The sequence below is a fragment of the Carassius gibelio genome, chromosome A6 (genome assembly GCF_023724105.1).
Source record: "Carassius gibelio isolate Cgi1373 ecotype wild population from Czech Republic chromosome A6, carGib1.2-hapl.c, whole genome shotgun sequence".
Taxonomy (NCBI): Eukaryota; Metazoa; Chordata; class Actinopteri; order Cypriniformes; family Cyprinidae; genus Carassius; species Carassius gibelio.
The window spans coordinates 14,269,588-14,292,412 of NC_068376.1; the positions used below are offsets into that span (position 1 = coordinate 14,269,588).

At 36.9% G+C, this 22,825-nt stretch overlaps 1 protein-coding gene across 1 annotated transcript in view; it reads left to right on the forward strand.

Moving 5' to 3' along the window:
• LOC128015100 (regulatory-associated protein of mTOR) overlaps positions 1–22,825 on the forward strand; it is a 144,169-nt gene that overhangs the window by 23,292 nt on the left and 98,052 nt on the right. Inside the window, exons 3-4 of the mRNA XM_052598797.1 lie at positions 16,797–16,899; positions 17,540–17,622. Of these exons, the coding sequence (XP_052454757.1) occupies positions 16,797–16,899; positions 17,540–17,622 (186 nt within the window). The remainder of the gene's footprint in view (positions 1–16,796; positions 16,900–17,539; positions 17,623–22,825) is intronic.

Genomic DNA, 22,825 nt, shown 5'->3' on the forward strand with positions numbered 1-22,825 from the left:
CGGGAGCGACGTTGGTCGCAGCATGTGTGAGTTTGAAGCGAGTCAGCGTAAGAAGAGACCAGGCGATGTGAGCGCGGCCCAAGGCCGCGCCGAGGTACTCGCGGGTGTGACGAGGGTCGCACAGGAGAGCAGCGTGTCCGAGAACCAAGAACGAGAAGAAGAGAAGAGAGGGCGGATCTTGTCCGGTTGGTTCTTATGGCTTGGGATGGTTCACGCCACTTTTTGCGTAAGCACCCAATGAACGTCCGCGATCTGAAGCGGGGGAAAAGTTTCTTTGTTTCTGTGGAGACAACCCCCTAGTGATTTAGGGGTTGTCCGATTTCATCAGGGATATTCTAGCAAGTTCGTAATTCCAGGTTAAATACATTTTTCATAACTTTGCTCTAGATAAATGGGTCTGTCAAAGCATGACGATTACACAGATACCAAAAACAATATATATAAATGATCAAAACATGAAGTTACATTCAAATGCAGAATTACACACATTTAAAGATTTGATTAACACATGATCACACTGCAGATAGTCCCGATTTATATGGGAAACCTCTAATGTACCGCAAAAACAATACTATATCCATTAAGACTACATTTGAGTACATTTTACCATTCTTTTGTAAGGATTAGATTTCCTGTCCTGTGGTCCTGTGTGGTCGTAAAATTTTACGAGCTGCCAAGGAGTGTGGGGGTTGCAGAACATGTCTCTCTTTGAGAAAGTTAAAGTGGGGAGAAACCATTCCAATTTATACGATAGAAAAATTATAATCCTCGCATAACAAGGATTAACCATGGTACACACAAAACATATTCAAAATACATATTATTAATAAAATGATGAAAGTAAGGAACTTCTACAAAATGGTTTCCTTTGTCTCCAGTGTTGAGGAATTTGGGGGGGTTTTCAGGTCTCCTTTGAGGCTCGCATGGGTATCGTAAATTAATTTAAGTCCAGCCAGGCTGGCGCCAGGCCAGGCATTTAGGTTTCCATTTTTATCCCTGAATTTAACCCATGAATCGATGACCTGCATATCTGTTACAAATAACATTATAATATAACATTGTAACATCTTTAAAAAATTTACAGTGAGTTTATTTCAAAACCTAAGATAATCTTAGGCTACAGTCCACTCATCAAAAATGAAAAGAATACTTTTACACAAAGGATCATATGCATGCTATTGTTATTAAACAGTAAATAAATCTAATGCCTGTGTGTGTGTGTGTGTGTGTGTGTGTGTGTGTGTGTGTGTGTGTGTGTATGTGTATATATATATATATATATATATATATATATATATATATATATATATATATATATATATATAGATATAGAATGATTTCGGCAATACTGAAACGCGCGTGAACTACAAAGCCTATTTTACCTCATGAATAATAGTTAAGCTTCAAATGGGCAACATCACAAATATGGAAACATTTGGGTTTCTCCCGAGTGAGATTTCTCTTATGTTTCGCTTTAAATTATTATTCTTTGTTCATAGCTAAGCCTATATTATTATATACTGCGATTATATTTATCCATTAGAATAAAAATTTTTTAATCCTTGCTTTGCTCTGATAAATTTGTTAAATTTACAGGATTTGCTGTAAAGTTAAGTGAACTAAAAATATCCTGTTGGTACATTATAACATTATTAGGCCTGCCGTTATTATTTCTAAACGTAATAAAATGCAACTTATACATGACTACTTTTTTTCTCTCACAAACTAAATTTTTTAGTGTTAAAAAAAACATGCAGCATACAAAAATAGGTGATTAATCCGTTAAAATACAATTTATACATGTTTTATATATTTTTTTCCTCTCACAAACATAATTTATTTTTTAGCGTAAAAAACAAACAAAAAATCAAACATACATCAAACGAAAATAGGTGATTAATCCATTAAAATTTGTTACTCTGGGTTAACAGTAATTATAATTATTAAATACTTAGGAACAGAGCCTGGGCCTAATCCAGGCTATCCAGGTTATTATTATTATTATTATTATTATTATTATTGCATCTGAAAATGACTTTCACTTCACATGCTCTGGCGCAGATCTGCCTCTCGCGTTGCTCAGCTGTGGATGATTTAAAAATGTTTGATATAAAGGTTGCTGACCCATTTTATACAGGAATTGTTCATTAAAAAATATATATATTGTTAGTTCTAATTATATTGTTAACACAAGTTCATTTAGGCTACATACACTTGTGACATTTTACCCCTTTTAACTTATAAACTCCTTGAGATTTTACATTTAGTTTAATAGTATTTAAATTCAAGTTAAAAAAGGTTTTAATTGCTTAAATTATTTCTATGAATTATTGTTATAATGTTTATTCTTTAAGAAAATAAGGGAAAGAAAATAAGGGATGATCCAAATATGTTTTGCTTCACCTATTTATGTAGGATACAATTATAAAAAAAATAATATAAAAAATAAAATAATAAAATAATGTCATTAAAAAATGCCATCAAACATAAAAACTGAAGGTCAATGCAATGTTAGTCAAAGCATTTTTTTAAACAATGGAACTTAAAGTTGTGAACTAAAATATTATTTCAACCATAGCCTGTGAATAAATAAAATGCATACTTTTCATAACATAACATTATTCATAAAATGCATAACGTTTCTGGTGTTTGGATTTATACTTCAATATAATGAGCTCCAAGTTTAAGAATAGCCCTAGACTAGGTTATCTCTCTCTCTCTCTATTTAACTCTCTATTTAACAGCATTAGCTCAGTGAAATACATCTTCCTTCAGGCAGACTGAATGTTTTCCTGCCTTGCTAAATGTTGGGCGCATGATCAAGAAGTTGTATTTGCTTTTGTAAAGTCAAACCGCAGAAGGTGAAGCTGCATCTGTTAGCGGAGTCCCGTGCGCTGCGGAGGATTCTGCTTGGTCTTAAAGCCTTCCGCAAACACCCACGATCACAAATAATAATGAATTTCATAAAATATACATCGTTCCTTTCAGCCAAAAAAACAGACCGAATTCAGTTCAGCTGAAGGGGGTTGGGTGTTTTTGGGGGTAGTTCTGTATAGCTTGTGGGGGTCGAGATAAAGGTGTGGATCTCTTGCTCTTTCACATGGACAATGTCTTATGAGGGGTTTCAAACTTTTTGCTGAGCAGGTTTAAATAGGACTTGTTGTGGTCTGCCCCCATGCAAGATTTTTCAAGTTCTAGTCGTTCATTTGTCATTATTTAAATAATCAGACGTTTATATTAAATTTACATAATCAGGTCTTAATATATTCCACGCTCAAGCACATGCATTAGGTTTGCCACAAAGCACATGCAGAAGTAGCCTAATAATTGTGAAAAATTAGACATTTTAATTATTTATTATTATATTTTATATATTATATATTATATATTATTTATATTTATTTTATCGTTCCATTTAATTTTTGAAATTTGCTGTCAACCAATCACAAATTCCAGTAGACTCCGGCATATGCAAATGTGACGCTGAAGCCAGCTAGTGAAATGTCCATTCAGCTATGAACTCATCATAGGCAAGTCTCAATGAACCGCCTTCAGGACCGGATTAACACCAAATTAGGCCTGATGATGCAGCGAAAAAAGGGCCTTTTTTTCTCTGCGTTGGTGCAGCAAACTGTATCAGCTAATTTTGATCGATTAATAATCAGTTAAACGGTTTAAAAAGTCATTTATTTATTTTCAGTAAATTATCAAAATATTTAAAAAGGTTTGCTGCATGGTTTATATATATATATATATATATATATATATATATAGAGAGAGAGAGAGAGAGAGAGAGAGAGAGAGAGAGAGAGAGAGAGAGAGAGAGAGAGAGAGAGAGAGAGAGAGAACTTGTATATTATTTCATTCAGAAATAGACAATGCAGATACACAATGTTTACAAACATTAGTCTATAATAAACACTAGGCTATTTTGTATAATCATTTGTCATTCAAATACATCGCAAATACAGAAACTTTGATTTTGTGTCGAATGAGAGACCCGCTGGTATCAGTTTTGTTTTAGCCTAAATTAATTAGTTTTAGTTTGTCGTTAATATTGTTATAGCTTCTTATATTTTTAATTCTTGTTCTTTTATAAATAGTGTTAATTGAAATTATTTTGTTGTGGAGTGAGGGGAACTAAAATAGCCTAGCGCTTCTCAAATTTCCTGGAAGCTGAACAGTTTTCATTTGCTATATTAACCTCAAAATAATTCTTAGAATGAAATTTGGAGTCCAACTTTCGGACGCATATACATCGTTACTTATTATACATTTATTATTATTCTATATGCTTTATATTAAATAACGTTTTAGATACGTCGGGAACATGGAAATATTTAGATTTGTGCCGAATGAGAGAGGTAGGCATCAGCTTCACCTTAGATACATTTTTTTTTGGGATTGACGTTTTTATAGCCTAAACTAATAACTGATTTTATAATGTTTTTAAACATTTTGCTTCAGACTACAGGCATTTTAGACTTTATTATTTCGGAAGTAATAGGGCTACTAATGCAATTTGAGCTGCAACTTTTTTTTTTTTTTTTTTTTTACTTTCAAAACGCAACTTAAAAACGTTAAAATATCGATTCTGCTCTGAGTGAACAGATTGAATTTTTTTTTTCGTTTTCAAGCCCTGATTAACAGTGAGTCATAAACAGGACTATCTGAATTATTATATTTTTTACTTAATGTTTACAACAGCAGGTAAACAACCACTATGCATATCTCACAACATTAGGGTAAATGAAAAAAAATAAAAAAATAAAAATAATCAGAAAAGGCACAAAAATTAACATGACACCTTAAACAGCAGCAGGAGTAAGGCAGCCTAGCCTAATTCATTTGTTAATATTGTTTGCCAGAAACACCTTGATCTGGAGTGCACAGATGTGCCTGGCTACTAGCTTTCATTCGCGTGATTTGTTCATGGGCCTATGCTACAATATGTCTAAAGTGCCCTCCACTGGATAAGATGGCAAAGAATAAAATAAAAAACAAACGGTCTAATCATAGACTGTAAAAAATGCGCTACAAATGACATTTTAAAAAACTGATATTTTATTTATAGTTTGATTACGGATATTTCACATCATGTTCGAATGCATATTTGAATATCGAATAAAAAGTGACAGCCCTAATGTAAATACCTGTTGACACCAGAAGTAAAACAAAGCTAAAAAGCATTCACATGATTGAGAAAAAGAGATTTTAATTAAGATGATTGAGGAAGAGAGAGTTTAATTAACCTGCAATTCCTACATTTGTTGTTCATTATAACTTTTGATTTAAAGTCAATTCTAATTTTGATTTGAGGTTTTTTATTTTTATTCTCAATATGTATTTTATGTTCCACACAAGAAATAAACTAATGGCTTTCTATTAGGGATGCACCAAATGTTCGGCAACCAAAATCATTCAGCCGAGAGAGAAAAAAAAAAAAGAGAGCCAAATAAGCCAAAAGACTGAATAAACTGTGACACGATTAAATAGCCACCAGCGTAGGGTGTGGCGTGCACTCTTTATAATGCAATAAACATGTCAGCAGTGTGGAACCATTCAAAACTGTCTGAGAAAAAATCATTACAAGCACCTGGAGCAAGAGACTGTTTAGTACAGCATTGCATGTGAAAAAAAGGCTGTTTCCTTTTCTGTTGAGGAAGTACAGACATTATTCTTGTTGAAAGAAGAGGAGCAGATCCAGTGAGAGCTTTATAGGGAGACGTGGAATGAAAATGTTTTTGCAGCATGTTTTTCAGGGAGTCACGACTTTCAGGGAGCAACTATAATGACACGTAAACAATCCTGCCCACTGTAAAACAATATTAAACTGCAGAGGAAATGCAAACTGAGCGATGCCGTGCCGTACCGAGCAGAGTCATACTACGCAGTGGAAAAGTGCCATTGGTCATGCCAGTCAACTCATTACTCAGAATAGCCCTGCAAAGGACACCACAAGGAAAAAGAAACCGTGGGCGACTGAAAGAAAAATAAATTTTTTTGTGCATTTTGTTTGGTTTCGGCTACGACCAAGAATTTCTGTGGATCCCTAATTTCTATATAGCTCAGGTGTTACTTCAAGAGGAGATCGCTTCAAGAATGTTAGTAACCAAACAGTTTTGTTTTCCATTCCCTTGCATTCTTTGGACATCAAAAATGTTCCTCAAGAAAGAAAAGCATGGCTTTCTGTATTTCTTAGTCACTTCTTAGTTCTTACTTTTCTTCCAGTAGTCATCTCTACCTTGAGGTTTTTCAGCAGTTCACCTACATGAGGAGGCACACAGACTGAAAAACACATGCCACTTTTGTGTTTCCGCTGTGGTGGATCAGGTTAATGGAGTCCCTGCTGTGTACCCATGACTCGCTGACCTTCCCCTAACAACAGGGGCTCATTACCTTCATCTGTACAGGAAGTTTATTTCCATGTTTGAGTGTTTGCATATGGGGACGGAAGAAGACCATACACCCAGTTCACCATTATTTATAAATCTATGTGGCATAATTATTGCAACACATCTGGCACCAAACTAAATACCAAAAAAAAGCTATTACATCTGCTAATAAAGTTTGGCATTGTCCATCAAGTCCTACCAAGACTCACATCATTGGTTGACCCAGAAGTTGACATGTTGGATTGCTACAGGTCAGAATAAGAATGGTGTATCATTTTCAATATAATGATAAATATGAAGTGAAGTGAAGTGAGATACAGCCAAGTATAGTGACCCATACTCGGAATTTGTGTGCTGCATTTAACCCATTCAAAATGCACACACACAACAGTGAATACACACCCGGAGCAGTGGGCAGCCATTTATGCGCCCGAGGAGCAGTTGAGGGTTCGGTGACTTGCACAAGGGCACCTCAGTCATGGTATTGAAGGTGGAGAGAGCGCTGTACATTCACTCCCCCCATCTACAATTCCTGCTGGCCTGAGACTCAAACTCACAACCTTTGGATTTCGTTCGCGAGTTCCTAACCATTGCCCTTTGTTTTAGTTCAGATCCTTGTTTCATGATGGTGTTAACTGCACAAACCACATGGAATCTGATCTTTTTGGTTCTGATGGGGCCTCTTCTTTATGTAAAAGTGAGTGATGTGTGCAATTATGGAGACCCATACTCGGAATTTGTGCACACACACACCTGGAGCACTGGGCAGCCATATTGCTGCGGTGCCCGGGGAGCAGTTGGTGGTTCGGTGCCTTGCTCAATGGTCTCACTTCAGTCGTGGTATTGAGGGTGAAAGAAAGCGCTGGTTATTCGCTAACCCTTCGTTGTTAGGGGTTTGCTGTAGAGTTGCACAGATTGCACTTTTCTTGTCCGATTCCGATTTGAGATTTTTTGTAAGTGTGATCTGCCGATACCAAATTTTTCAGATTCCAATTTTTCTTTCTAAGAACTATAATTTACAGCATATACAAACAAAAATGTATAATAATAGAGCAGTTAGTGGGTAATAAATGTTGCCAGCATATGTATAGGCAAAATGCTACTTGAGCATTAATGACAAGTGGTTCCCTCGTGGTTTATTTTAAGTTAGTGCTGGGCATTGAGATCAAAAATCTGTATCAAGTTATTTTTTAGGATTCTGGCAGCTTCATGGTTTATCACGGTTCTTCCCTGACTATGCCTTTATATGAATCAGACTGCATGAAACAGTTGCAGATCCACTGAATTTTAATCACGATCCAAACAAACATGCTGCATATAGTATAAGCAGTTTTTTTATGTAAATAAGATTGTATAATTTTAAAATTTAAAGCAAAATTGTCTTGACCTTAGCTTTATGAAATTATGCTACATAAAACATATCTGCCTGAAACAGAAACAGAAGATGGACTGAATGCGAATGCAAATTCACTCTCTGACTGCAACTTGAAGTTTTATGACGGCACTTATGGAATATCAGCAAAACAACATTTCCTTGATTACTGATGTAAAGAAGCAGTGCTGTGCATTTAATTACTACATTAATATGCATTATTTACATTATATGTGTTACAAGATGAAAAGAAAATGGCATCTAAACTTTTCTGAAGACAGTTCCCCTCAGAGATAGATTCTTTAAACCCCCACCCTAATTTATTATTTAGGAATTTCTTCCAATATTTAATGCATTGTGAATAGTGAAATTGCTCTGTTTTGCAATTCAACTGCAGTCTGAACAGTCAAAACAGAATAAATGTGTTTTTTTTGTGTCACTCTGGATCAGGAGTGTGAAACTCAGTTCCTGGAGGGCCAGGGCCCTGCAGAGTTTAGATTCAGCCCAAATAAAAAAAAAGAAATCCATAAATATTTAACAACTTTGCTCTCTTCTTCTCAACTTCATCCTCCTTATCGCCTGCTCAAGAATTTTCTGGCTTCCGCTGGAAGTCAGCTCATAAATTAACATGTAAATGCTTACTTCAGTGGCCTCCATGTTTACTTCAGTCTGACAGTACACCTCATGCTTAGGGATGCACCGATCATGATTTTTCATGGCCGATTCCGATACCGATTTTTTTATAAGCAAACTGGCCGTTTCCGATACCGATTTCCGATTTTTTTTTTTTTTCAACAAACAAGAAAGAAGGAAAGTGTGCATAAACAAGATATTTGGTATTTAATAGGCCAAACTTGCTTTTGGCTATTGAAAACAATAACTGTAATCATCTTAATTTAACAGCAGTAACTGCACAGTAAGTAGCCTACAGTACATTCAATACAAACATAGATGGGACAGACATCAGCATTTAGCTTTTGTTTTTGAATTGGGTTGAAACTACAGAGAACTGGCCTTAAATAAAAGATTAACTGTAACCATGTGAAATTAAAGGCAATAACTGCATAGTTCTACAATCCAAACAACACAATCAACACACATTCAATGAGATGTTTCTTAATCAGCATTCAGTATTTTAGTTTTTACATTTGGTTTTAAATAAAAAAATGTCTTTACCAGTGAGACTAAATAAAAGTATGCTATATAAATACATTTTCCAAAATGTTAAAATCAAATAATGTTGGTGCGAATAAAACAAAAATGCAAAGTGTTTCATACATTCCAAAAAATTTGTTTTTTACTTGAGCCAATGAAAAATAAATAACTTATTGTCTCAAGTAAAAAAATATAGATGTGAATCATTACCCTAAAATGTTTTAATTGGATGAATGAAACACTTTTTTTTTCAGTGTGCTACAGCAGGTGATTTTTAAATCAAATTAAGTCTATGTAATTTTAAGGTAAAATAAAAATAATCATCCTAATGCAGAACTGACGTTTATTTCTTGCTTTTCAAACGTGTATGCAAGTTCTAATAAATAAATAAAAAAAAAAAAACATTTCAGTTTTGTCACAGTTTAGTCCATTTCGTTTCTCATCCAACACGTGAGAAGTTGAGCTGAACATCTTTTCACGGTCTACTCGTGTTTGGGGCGCGAACCGGTACAGTATACGCTCGCGCAGCTTCAGTGCGCGCAGGAAAGGCTCTTATTTGTGCGCCAGTACACCAACGGCTGTTCGCTTCCTGCTATCTGTGCCTCAGACATGAAACTCTGTATTTCCAGTACTGATCGGCTGCCTGTGTCCTGCGCACAGATTTCAAAATTCTCTTCCACACAAATGACATAGCGAACGATTACAATGTAGTCTGTGCACGCGAGCGCACTTCTGGAAAAATCGGCCCGGAAAAAGACCAAAAACCGTCCGACTTTTTGGCAACTCGCTCTGTTCATGGGCATCTAAAATAAATCAATATTGCACACACACAAATACTCATTAAAATATAATTATTTATGAAGTTTAATACATCTACTAAACATTACTCATTTATCTGAAATGTAAATAAGAGACAAAAATTTGTATATATACAGTGATACTGTCTTTCAGTTTAATGATGACACTAGTGTGAAATTTAGTTTTTCACTGAACGATATTAATCACAATTATTGAGAATTTTTAAAAATAAGTTTTCTTTTGGCATTTCACTGGGCTGTCCATTGTCAGCAAAGTCACGATACGATATGTATCCTGATATAAATGTCATGATACAATACATATCACAATACGGGGCTTCACTAAATTTCAGCTCAGCAGAATTTAGTATAACAGCTGTTTATCAAACAATGCATACTATAGGCAGAGCAGGCAGTTAAAGGGATGGTTCACCCAAAAATGAAAATTCCGTTTTTATTTAAACCGTATTAATAGCTGCAGAAATGTAGTTCAAGGAAATGTGCAGTCCTATATTGCCTACCTTACAATGAAACAAAATATCAAACAATATTGCCTTTTTTTATTTTCATTTTAACATATTAATAGATTAATTGAATAAAGAACATATTACCTGTTTAATTTAGCCAAAACAAATTATATTTTATGTTTAACCACTAAAGAGACATGAGAGCCAGTGGCAAATGTAAGATGGGCTAGCCGAGTTGAGACTGCTCTCATCTGTGTAAGCACTGAGCTCCTTCTGATCGTGTGGAGATGATCATCTCCGAAATAATTTAAATGGCTACATTCTCGCCTGAAATACTTATAAAATTACATTTAATGAAATGATAACAGTAATATTTGGAAAATTATCTGAATAAATGATGGTTGAAATCACAATGCTGCTTGAACTCAACCAATCAGCATGTTTAACGCCCAAGTCCCACCCTGAAAGTTCCAAAACTTGGAAAAAATACTACCTTGCCAGCGGGGACTTTCTGAGGGTTAATTTTTTTTACCTGGAACTTTATTTAGATCCTGGTTCCTCCGGTAAAAACACACAAAGTACCAGCCCAAAGTCCCCTAGTTCCTGGGTAAATTTCCAGTCGTGGAAACCGGCATTAGTTAATTCAGGCATAGGAGGAAGCAAAAAAGAGCTCATTTTGACAGCTCTCCATGTGAGCACCGAACGAGTTTTCCTTGTGGCGGTGTAAAGAAAATCCGCCCCTTCCGTGCCCATATCGGGATGTTAAACAATTAAGTGGAAATTATAAAAATGAAGAATGGCTGGAAAAAAAGGGGGGAAATGGTAAACCCGAACTCTAAGTGGCAGGTGAGCAAACCACACAATGGATACGATTCTTACCTTAGGAGTTGATCGGCGGGAGTGAGATGCACGCTGTATTTGGTCAGGGTGAGAACTGAACTATAGATTCACCAGGCTGCAGAAAGTGTTAGGAACTGCTGAAGGAATTCACAAGATCGTCATTCCATCGGGTTTTGCTAATCCGGAGAAAACACTGCCTCCTAAGGAACTTTTCCCTGCTAGACATGGTCAGCGATATTTTACACTCACTCACACACTAATGCATCTAATTGAACACACTTCACCCACATATTCGCGAGTCGCTCTAAGTGACCGATTTATATTACTGACCTTCATTTTAATTTCCCTTTCAGTATAACTATGACTTTGGTTGGTCAAGAGGGAAAAAATATACTAATCCTGTTTTTTTATTTATTTTTCTGGATCGCTGATGAGTGTTTTCTTTAGAAGAGAATGCCTCGGATCTGCTGATCTTGTTTTCTTTGATATCTACTCAGTTCATTTAGTTATGCTTGTATGAAAACCTTGTTTACAATTGTTGTTTTTCTATCTATCTATTTATTTTATTTTATTTTTATTTTTTCTTCCCCCCTGTGTTTTTATGGGGTTGTGTTTTGTTTCCGTAATTGTGTATAAAGAGGGGAAAAAATAATGAATTCTTTCAAACTGCAAGTTGTTGTTTGTCTTCTATCATCTAACGTACAAGCAATCCATCTAGTTTTTGTGTAACTGTGGTTTTAAAAATCTCCCTGGGTTATCACGGTATTTTGAAATTTATTTGGTGACAGGCCAAAATCCTGTCTGGCACCCGAACTATGAAATAGATACTGTTTCCAAAAGGTCACTAGGGTATGCCACCGTTACATCCTATGCCTTCTGTTTGAATGCTTTAAACTGTTTTGAATGTTTAAATTGGCAAAGCTTAAAACACGTGCAATTGTAAGCTTTGGCGCAGGCCATCTTTTTACGCTGGCCTCAGACAGTCGGCTCCCTTCCCTCTCTCCACGCCGCTTTACTAAATATATGCACCTCGCCTATTTTTGAAGGTAAGAGTTTGCAGTCAAATATGCTCTAGAACAGTGTTTCCCAAACTTTTCCATTCCACGACCCACCTAGACAAGTGAAATCAATTTCACGACCCACCAAAAAAAAAAAAAAAAAAACAGTTGACATTAAGCCTAATCTTATTTAAAGTTTTGATGAACGAAATTAAGAGTTTAAGAAAAATAACCATTTTATTTTAGAGTACACCTGAAATTTTTCACTACTAATATTTAAGTTTGAATTTTTGTTTACAGACGTTAAGATATGTAGTGTCCATAAAAACGTGAAACAGGCTCACTCCGGTGAACTGTAATCTGCGCTGCTTTGTTTTTTTTGCAGAAAATGCATTCATGATCCTTCCATGTGTGTCGACGAGAACCGAGCACAATCCAACACTTTTTTAGAAAAGCATAAGCAAAGCAGAACTATCTAAAACAGTTTGGAGATTAAAATTATTGTGAAATAGGTAAAAAATTATAATTAACAGATGTGTCTTGTTTTAAATAAAAAAAAAAAAAAAAAAAAACTGGATGACATTTAGTTCAGGCAGAAATTTATTTTTGCAATGGTTAAATGTTCAGCAATATCTTCAAAAGAAATATTGCGAACTTTTGTACATTTTGTTATGTGAAAATGTTTCAATCTTGTAGTGTTACAATTAATCCTGCATTTGTGCCCTGCTCACCCTGTACAAGTGAAATGTTTTTTACAAACTGTTTCCCGAACGAAATAAATGCAGAGTTCAAACAGACGATAGAAATGAATGAACATGGCCTACCTGAAACCGTTTTCGTAACATTTGAATTTTCTGGTGTATGCAATGGAATCCAGAATATGGTGTATTGAAGTGAGCAAGTTTTTTCTTTTAATAATGCGGACCGATTTAATATTTTAATGACATTGCTCTAAGACCTTCACTGTTATCACAGCTCGTGCGCACCCGTGCTTCAAAACACGCAACGAACGCGGACTTAATTGCAATTCGAAAATCACACTAAGGATATTGTAGTTCGTTATCAATGTTGGTGGGCTATATCGTTGTGACGAGTGGGTTCCTAGTTCCCGCCTCCTCCTTCCTGTGATTGTGAAGTTTTTAATATGTTACACCCGTGCCGAAGCCCAGGAGGGAGGAGGGATGCGCTGCCGAAGATCCCTGCCAAAGATGTGCCGCCGAGGATGCTGGAGGCGGTGGGCTGGAGTGAGTTGCCGGGGACGGACGAACTCACTCCAGCCCACCGCCTCGATGAGTCCTTCGGGAAGTGTCGCTCATGTGTCGCTCATTTTCAATTACTCTACTGGCCTCGCTCCGTTTCGACGGCTCTCGGCCCTGCCTCACTCATCACATTCGTGGAGCCCTAGACTGAGCTGTGTGAGTGTGTGTCATTGAAACGCAAATTTAGCTGCAGCCAAGTGACTTTGTGCGACCCACCTTGTTCCATTCTGTGGCCCACAAGTGGGTTGCGATCCACAGTTTGAAAACCCCTGCTCTAGAACCCCTCTCGCAATACTTTGTTGTCATACACCGATCAGTCTTGGGTTTGTGGCATTGTTGTGCATGCTAGGAAATGTATATCCACCAAACGACATTGCGTCGCTATATCATTGATATCTTGATATAACACTTTTTTTTTTTATAATGTAAAAATGTATTCTGGTATTATTGTGGACTACACTCACCTTAAGGTTTATTAGGAACACCTGTTCAATTTCTCATTAATGCAACTATCTAATCAACCAACCACATGGCCGTTGCTTCAATGCATTTAGGGGTGTGGTCCTGGTCAAGACAATCTCCTGAACTCCAAACTGAATGTCAGAATGGGAAAGAAAGGTGATTTAAGCAATTTTGAGTGTGGCATGGTTGTTGGTGCCAGACGGGCCGGTCTAAGTATTTCACAATCTGCTCAGTTTCTGGGATTTTCAAGCACAACCATTACTAGGGTTTACAAAGAATGGTTACAATGAACAAAGAATGAAAAAACATCCATTATGCGGCAGTCCTGTGGGAGAAAATGCCTTGTTGATGCTAGAGGTCAGAGGGGAATGGGACGACTGATTCAAGCTGATAGAAGAGCAACTTTGACTGGAATAACCACTCGTTACAACCGAGGTATGCAGCAAAGAATTTGTGAAGCCACAACATGCACAGCCTTGAGGCAGATGGGCTACAACAGCAGAAGACTGCACCGGGTACCACTTATCTCCACTACAAATAGGAAAAAAAGGCCACAATTTGCACAAGCTCACCAAAATTGGACAGTTGAAGACTGGAAAAATGTTGCCTGGTCTGATGAGTCTCGATTTCTGTTGAGACATTCAGATGGTAGAGTCAGAATTTGGCATAAACAGAATGAGAACATGGATCCATCATGCCTTGTTACCACTGTGCAGGCTGGTGGTGGTGGTGTAATGGTGTGGAGGATGTTTTCTTGGCACACTTTAGGCCCCTTATGACCACCATGTACTGGATGTGCATCCCACAAATCTACATCAACTGCAAGATGCTATCCTATCAATATGGACCAACATTTCTAAAGAATGCTTTCAGCACCTTGTTGAATCAATGCCACGTAGAATTATGGCAGTTCTGAAGGCGAAAGGGGGTCAAACACAGTATTAGTTTGGTGTCCCTAATAATCCTTTAGATGAGTGTATGATATGACACATCCCTACTATGTGCCATCTACTTAGTTGTGGTAATTTATTACACAGCAACAAGAAACATAATGTACGACATGAATGTTTTTAAGAGATGCTTACTTACTAAATCATTTTTTTTTTTTTTGGCTCACCCTCAAGTCATTTTAGACGTGCATGACAGCAACTGTAAATTTAAAAGAAATTACAGAAAGCAACATAAAACTAGCCCAGTGCAACTTGTATGCTATATTTCAGATCTTTAAAGCCATGTAGTAGCTTTGTCTCAGGAACAGAACTAAATTTAAGTCCATATTTGATGAGAATCTTGACTACACAACTGCTCGTGAGAGTCCAGGGAAATGGTACACTGAAAGAAAAAATTATACATTTTAAATGCATCTATTAGGTGCAACTTGAGACAAAAATTAGCAGCTCCGACGAACCCCTTCTCCATGACCAAATTGAACGGATTATTAAAAATGGTCCTTGTATTGAAGTGTTCTTAAAGGTACAGGTTTTAGGACCTGCCACGAGAGGGCGCACTATCAAAACAATAACAATAACGTGGTTTGATGACGCTAAGAAGGAGCGTGGAATGATGGGATTTGTTGTCTTCTACCCAACCGCTGACGGCCATCAAATCAGACGGAAACATAAACGCGAGATCAACGATTTGCGCGAGTAGATTACATACAAAGTCAATGCAAAGACGCGATCAGACTATGGATCAGACGCGTCCTTGCGCGGGTCTAGAGACGCGGTCCCCCGCTTTTGGCATGTATGCCCCATAATACTAATCTTGTTGATCGTTATAATAGCATTCATTTTCTGTAAAGATACGAACTAAAACAACTCACCTGTCGAGTAAAACTCAAGCGAGATCGGCATCTTTTTCTAGGTGAAGTTTGTCACGAAGCTACTTCCGCTGTTGTCCATGACACTGTTGTCATTTGGTTTCTATATCAGAAAAGGCGGTAATAAAGGGTAACTAACGTCATTAGATTCATATCCATGCTACATACTCCAATACAATAGGTGTCGGTATGCACCAGATAAGATATGGTTGCAATCTGCCATAAAACGAAGAAGAAGAAGAAGAAGAACTTACATCATTGACAGGCAACTGCACTAGCCCGTGTCACTTTTTGGAATGGGAATTTGGAATTGGGAATACAAGTAGTTGAAAACTTATGATATCGTGGCCTAACGGTTAGCGACTCGGACTCGCAAACGAAAGGTTGTGAGTTCGAGTCTCGGGCCGGCAGGAATTGTAGGTGGGGGGAGTGCATGTACAGTTCTCTCTCCAACTTCAATACCACGAATTAGGTGCCCTTGAGCAAGGCATCGAACCCCCAACTACTCCCCGGGCGCCGCAGCATAAATGGCTGCCCACTGCTCCGGGTGTGTGTTCACGGTGTGTGTGTGTGTGTGTGTGTGTTCACTGCTCTGTGTGTGTGCACTTCGGATAGGTTAAATGCAGAGCACGAATTCTGAGTATGGGTCACCATACTTGGCTGAATGTTCACTTTCACTTTCTAGTGGTTTTTGGATATTTTACTGCAAATATCTTACAAATTGTATCTTTAAACCTCTTTTCATAGTAACTTGGTCAACATTACATTCACACCGGCATTTGTAGGAAGCTCAAACTATTATTATTATTATTAATAATAATAATAACAGTTTTATATTATCATTAACTCTAAGACAGAAATATATTATTGCATTTACATGCAAATAGGAATTGGGTAATTTACTGTAAATGCACTGTAAAAGAAAAAGGAAAAAAAATATTACACTTTACAATAGTAAAATTGCAGCAATAACTTGCATTTTAATTTCCTCACAAGCTTTTAACTCTGGAGTTTTTATTTTGGAGAAAAATGCAGGGAAACTTTGTTTCATGTTTACAAAAACTTTTCATTACGAATCTAATGAAATGCTAATGAAGTTCTTTAAATGCTTTAAATAAACTATTTCTGTTTTTAGAATGAATGTTATGAATAATTGCTTTCTTTATCTCAGCACATTTCAGCGTCATTTAAATTGATAAGAGTTATCTTTTTTCCCCTATTTGTTGCTCTAGATGAAAACAGTGAGTGTGGCTCTAGTTTTATGTCTCAATGTTGGAGTGGACCCTCCTGATGTAGTCAAGACATCACCTTGTGCAAGACTAGAGTGTTGGATAGGTGAGTTCTTCCATTTATCCACAAATCCATCCAGAAATTGTGTAACTTCCTTCATTTACATGTTCAGAGATTATATGAACTTAAAATGTAAAACATTCTTTATTCCATAAATATCTGTTGCAGTCATGTGGTATGGTAAAGTGGATTAACGGTTGTTTCATGTACCGTACATGATATTGTGTAATAAAGAAGGACATACTGAACAAATCTGAAGCAAGCAATGTGTTGGAAGTATGGTGATGAATACATTTTTACATTATAGTCTGCACTGATTTTTGTTTAAGTCAGTTTGATTAAATACACATTGGCTTTCTTTTATGATTTATAATAAACCAATTAAATGAATCCTTGCCTTAGAGGAAACATGATCAACATCTCTTATGTATTTCAGTAGTTTGATGTTTATGCAGTGCAGGTATATGTTTAAAAATTCATACAGAATTGATGTTTTGTTTGTTTATATCAGGCTTTAATCTAAGGATGGCTTTTGTACTTCTGGAAGTCTCTTTTGATTAAATTTACATAATCTGGCATTGTCTATAAAATAATATTGTGTTAATGTATAGTATACTCTATAATAATATGTAATAACATAATAGTGTGATAAAGTGTATTATATCTATCTTTCTTTATTTTCTAGACCCTCTGTCCATGAGTCCACAGAAAGCCCTGGAGACGATAGGGTCCAATCTACAGAAACAGTATGAGAACTGGCAGCCAAGGGTAAGAGCTGTCCTCCCTGCTGTAGCCTTGTGTAACACAAACACGTTCTCACTAGAGGTAAAATTAAATAAAAGTTATGTAAAAAATGTATGTAAAAAAAAAAAAAAAAGATAACACAAAACAGTGATTGTATTGTCACTGGTGCATCAGATTCATAGAAAAATATAAAGCCTAAAATAATTAGGACCTATGGTGGTGTCCTTGATTTAGGTGTGTAACTAAAGAAATTGTAATTATTTAGCCATTTAATTAATGGTGTCATCATTTTGCACAGTTTGGGGTGAAACTGTCCATGTCAAGTGGAAACTGGTTTATTTTGCTGGAACACAGGCAAAATAAACCACACCCAAACAACAATACAACTGAAAGGTTGCACTTCTTAAAATTACATGCTAATACAAAGTCCAGCATCTTTTGCCGCCATGTTGTGAAAAGGTTGTGTTTTGTTGCGGAAGCGAAAATACATTGTTTGGCCTTCAAAACAGGACACTGCTAGAAATCAGTGGTTAAGTTGTATATACAAGCCCTGATCCATAACAGTTTAACCCAAATATTCAGATGTGTGGAGTGCATTTTATGGAGGACTAGTTTCCTGATCCTGGGATAGTAGACTGCAATGCCGGCTATCATGACTCATAGGCTATAAGTACGTTTTCAAATTCAAAGGATTTGCCACTGATGACTCAAACGTGAAGTTTTGAGCAGTGTAGAGAGTAGTGCTTGTTGTCATTTCTCCGATCACAAATGATGACATGGTTTTATGTTTACACGGCATGGCATTGTGGAACGAGATGGAACTGTGTTCCCATTGGTCCCTACACAGTGTTCACTGCTCTCTACTCCCTGAGCAGGAGAAATCTGTTGAAGTTTACTTGTCTTCACAAACTGACAAATGTGACGACATATACATCTGTAAATAAATACAATTTAAATTCACGTCTCGCACACTTCAGTGGCCTTTTTATAGGTACATTTACGTTTGCTTTGAACTGAAATCATTGCAATGATACATATCCTGTGATGTCCACCCTCGCAGGGAATTTACGTTCGAATAGAACAAATGTTTGAAGCCATAAGAGAAACATACAGAGTCAGTGGGGTGTGAAGACTGGAATTGAGAACTGCTGACTTCAACCCTAAACCTACCCTCAAAGTAGGATAAATAAAGTGTTGGTAGCATAATCTGATTTGTAGCATTATTTGTTAGAACACCGGGAAACGGCATTGCATTATGTTAAGGGGTGTAACATTTTAGTAACCCGTTTGAGGTATTCAAACAATCACAATGCACTGAAAAGCTGGCCAATCAGAGCACACCTTGCTTTTCAGACTGATGTGGTTAGTAAAAATCTACGCATTTCAGAAAGTCGGGGCATAGAGGAGAAGCAATAATGTACAGTATGTGAAAAATTGTGTTTTTTTTAAACCTTAAACCATGTAAACACATTTCAGTACACCAAATACACAAAATAATGTTATTTTTAGCAGTATCATATGACCCCTTTAAAACCACTGATCAGTGAAATTTGAATGATCGATATTTGCATTAACTTTTTCCACTGTGTGGTACGATTCAGCTCAGTATGGCTCAGTACAGTACGTCACAGCTCAACTCGTGTCGGTTTGCGTTACCACTGCAGTTTAGTACCGATTTAGAGTGGGCTGGATTTTTCACGTTATTTTTGTTGTGCTGCCTCCACTGCCTCGACTTGTGAAAAACTTTTGCATAAGTTTGTGCTATCAACGAGAGGAACGTCTGTACTTCCTCAACAGACAACGAAACCAACCAATCAGTGATCAGCAGAGTTTACACATCATGTTTTGTTAACTGTACAGTTCACTTGGAACCGCAAACGAGGTGGTATTAAAAAAAGTACAAGGTACTAAACACAGTGCACCATGCAGTGGCAATGCGACATTAGATGTTAAATGGGCATCCAGACTGAAGTCTTGAGCCCCTTTCACACTGCATGTTGGTCCTGAATAATTGCCGGATTGTCCGATTGATTCGAATCGATCCGGGATTGGGGACCTAGTAACATTGGCGGATTTAGTCACGGAACGGGCTCTATGTGAACAAAAGCCAGAACCAATGCTGTGATGTAGTGATGATGCATGTTATCGTGCGACTCTTTTACCGGGTGTTCGGAAGGTAGATTAACGCAGAAGGCAGACAGAAAAAAATATGTGCAAACTGTAATGAAGCAGAGATCAGTTAGTTCCTCACTATCCGCGCTGAAGCTGAGATTGTTCGCCAGCTTAAGGAAAAGTTAATGTGCCTAGCGTCTTTGACTCGTACATTACATGTCACATCCTGATTTCACCTGTCATTACAGGACCTTTACGGGTTGTGTATGAACGCACGTACATATTCCGGTTAATCACTGGCTGTGTGAAAGGGGCAAAATCTAGCGACACGGAAGCAATTGCCGAATTGTTGACAGGCTTAATCACTTTATTACAATTATGCAAAACTAAATTACAATGTTTACTTTCATGAGCCATCGCGTATTTACAGGCTTGCAGTAAGAAGTATTAAAGCTTACAAGCTTCCGTACGTCGTCTGCCCACAGCATCTTCTGGGATTTCTAATGGTTCGATTTTCTAAAGTCTGTATTTGATGCATCCTCGATATCAAGAACACAACTTGGCACTTTCATGCGTCCTTTATATTTGCGTTGTTGAGTATTGAAATTGAACTTCGACAGTTAATAATGACGTAAAGCGAGAACACAAGGACCCAAGACCGCTTAAGAACGCATTTTGAGAAATTGCCAATCTTGAACATTTAGTCCGTTTTACTTTTTAGGGTTGTGTCTTGTGACATCACATCATGTTTGTTTGTTTAGAAGTTCTTGGTCTGTGGGGTGTTCATATATCAGTCGAACCACAGAATCTGTTTGGAAGATTATTTTGTGCCCAACCAGGTTCAGATGGCAGTTGATGGCAGCAGATGACATCAGAGGGAAGTCGTGGCCTAATAGTCAGAGAGTCACTTATTTGCATGGTGGGGAATAAAACTGTCTCAAAACACAATTAAGCCTTCTAAGCCTTCTAAAGAAACTCTATTAAAAACAGAAATAGCTTGAACTGTTACACATACAGTTAACCCATGCATGTGCTGAAGTTGAGTAGATCTCACAAAAGCTAAAGAGAATAAATATTGTATCATTTTAGAAAGGCTAAGGCTATATGAAGATTTCTAATACATTAAAAGTTGCTAGAGACATAGTTCTAAGCCTTATTTCTTAGCTTAAAGTGTGTTGTACCATAAAACATTTGAGGGTGTTGAAGAAAAAGCACAATATCATAAAATGATTCATTCACGGATTTGTGTTGCACAACATCCGTCTGCACACACGGACAAGAATGACATCATATACCTCTGTAAATCAATACAATTTAAATTCACGTCTCACAAACTTCAGTGCACTTTGAATGGAACATGTACATTCGCTTCAAAATGGAATCATGGCGGAATATCCTGCGATGTCCACTTTGCAGGGCACTTGTTTCAAATAGAGCAAATGTCTGAAGCAATAAGATAAATGTACAAAATGTGCAGAGCATTGGGGCGTGAGGACTGGAATTGAGAACTGCTGCGCTAAACTACCACCAGGTGGCGCAAAGGAACAGATTGCGGACTGAATGTAATTGTAAAATGAGATAAAAGGAGGAAGTAAAACAACAATAACATTGATATAACAATGTAACATCTTTAAAAAACATTTATACATTTACAGTTAGTTAATTTCAAAACGTAAGAGGATATTGTTAACAAAAGTTAATTTTAGGCTATTTAACATGCACTGACATTTTAACCTTTTTAAGATATGAACAAGTAGGGCTGGGCGATAAATTGATTTTATCGAATTAATTCAAATGTGTAATTTACATCGGCTTGTTTGAAAGAAAATCGGTTTTCTTTATAACATCCACCGACGCTCCACTCAGGGCTCCCGTAGTTCCTAGTGGGTTCAACCCTCCCTCGCGGGTCTGCCACAGTTTTTTTTAAATGTCTGAGCGTCACGGTTTTCACTCGCTCCAAGAGCCTCCATCACGAGTACAATTCATGTCGACAGCCCATAATATAACTGCATATTCAGTAAGAATTCAAGTTAAACCTATTTAGCTATGGCTTGATCAGAAGGTTTTAATGACTGCAATAGTCAAACAGGATGTTTAAGCTAGTTCTCAAGGAGTTTGTCTTTCTTTTACTGATTATTTTCGGGTGAAAGCATGATTTAAATGATACAGCACATTCACAAGCACTTTCACAATAATCCATTCAAACAAATGTAATCTTACAGAGCTACTACATTATCAGTATCTGATTTTGAAATCTGTAAGAAATTCATTGATCTTTTTAGATAAAATAACTGACGAAAATATACTGTTATTTTCATCACAAACAAAATTTGCACAGCAAGAAAGCAGGAATTATAGATTTAATGCTGACAATGTTATTAGTTTGGCATGTGGTAGGGAAAAAAAGTTTACACACAATAGCCTAAGCCACTTTGAAACTCTACTGTTATTTTATTATTGTTATTTTTTATATAGGCTACGTTATGAACATAACATTTCAAACATACTGAATTGCTTTGGCTACGAAGTGAAGGCGGAGCAACTGGTATCAGTGAGTGCGGGGTGATTAATAAATGCTTTGAGCGCGGAGGGGAAATTGTTGCTGCTCCGCTCCACTCACATACTCTGCTGCCAAGTGAGAGATGTTTCACCCTGTGAAATGAAGACTACCACGGCAGCACAAGCACATCATATCCACCAAAAAGCAATCTGCAGCAATTCTCGTTGCTCGGCTCGCCAAGCTTAACTTTTGTAGGTTGCATGGCAGTAAATAATATGATGATATGAGCATGCAGTCAATACAGATTTTTAATAACAACATTAAAAACAACAAGGGCTGTAACATAACTCATTAAAAAAACGAGCATCAGGTCCACACGGACATGAGTGGCGCGATCCAACAAAAGACAGAAACCAATGATGATGTCTACACTGGACACGATCCCCATCAGTAAACTGATGCCTCATTTTATGACCAAATGTACTGACACTGAGTTCAGATGATTTCACACTGTAGTCTGAAACACTTTTAGCGAAGCGGGGCATGCACAAAAACTCTTGTGTCTGGTGTAGACACTTAGACAGTGTCTGCACTATTTACAAATAAGTTATATAT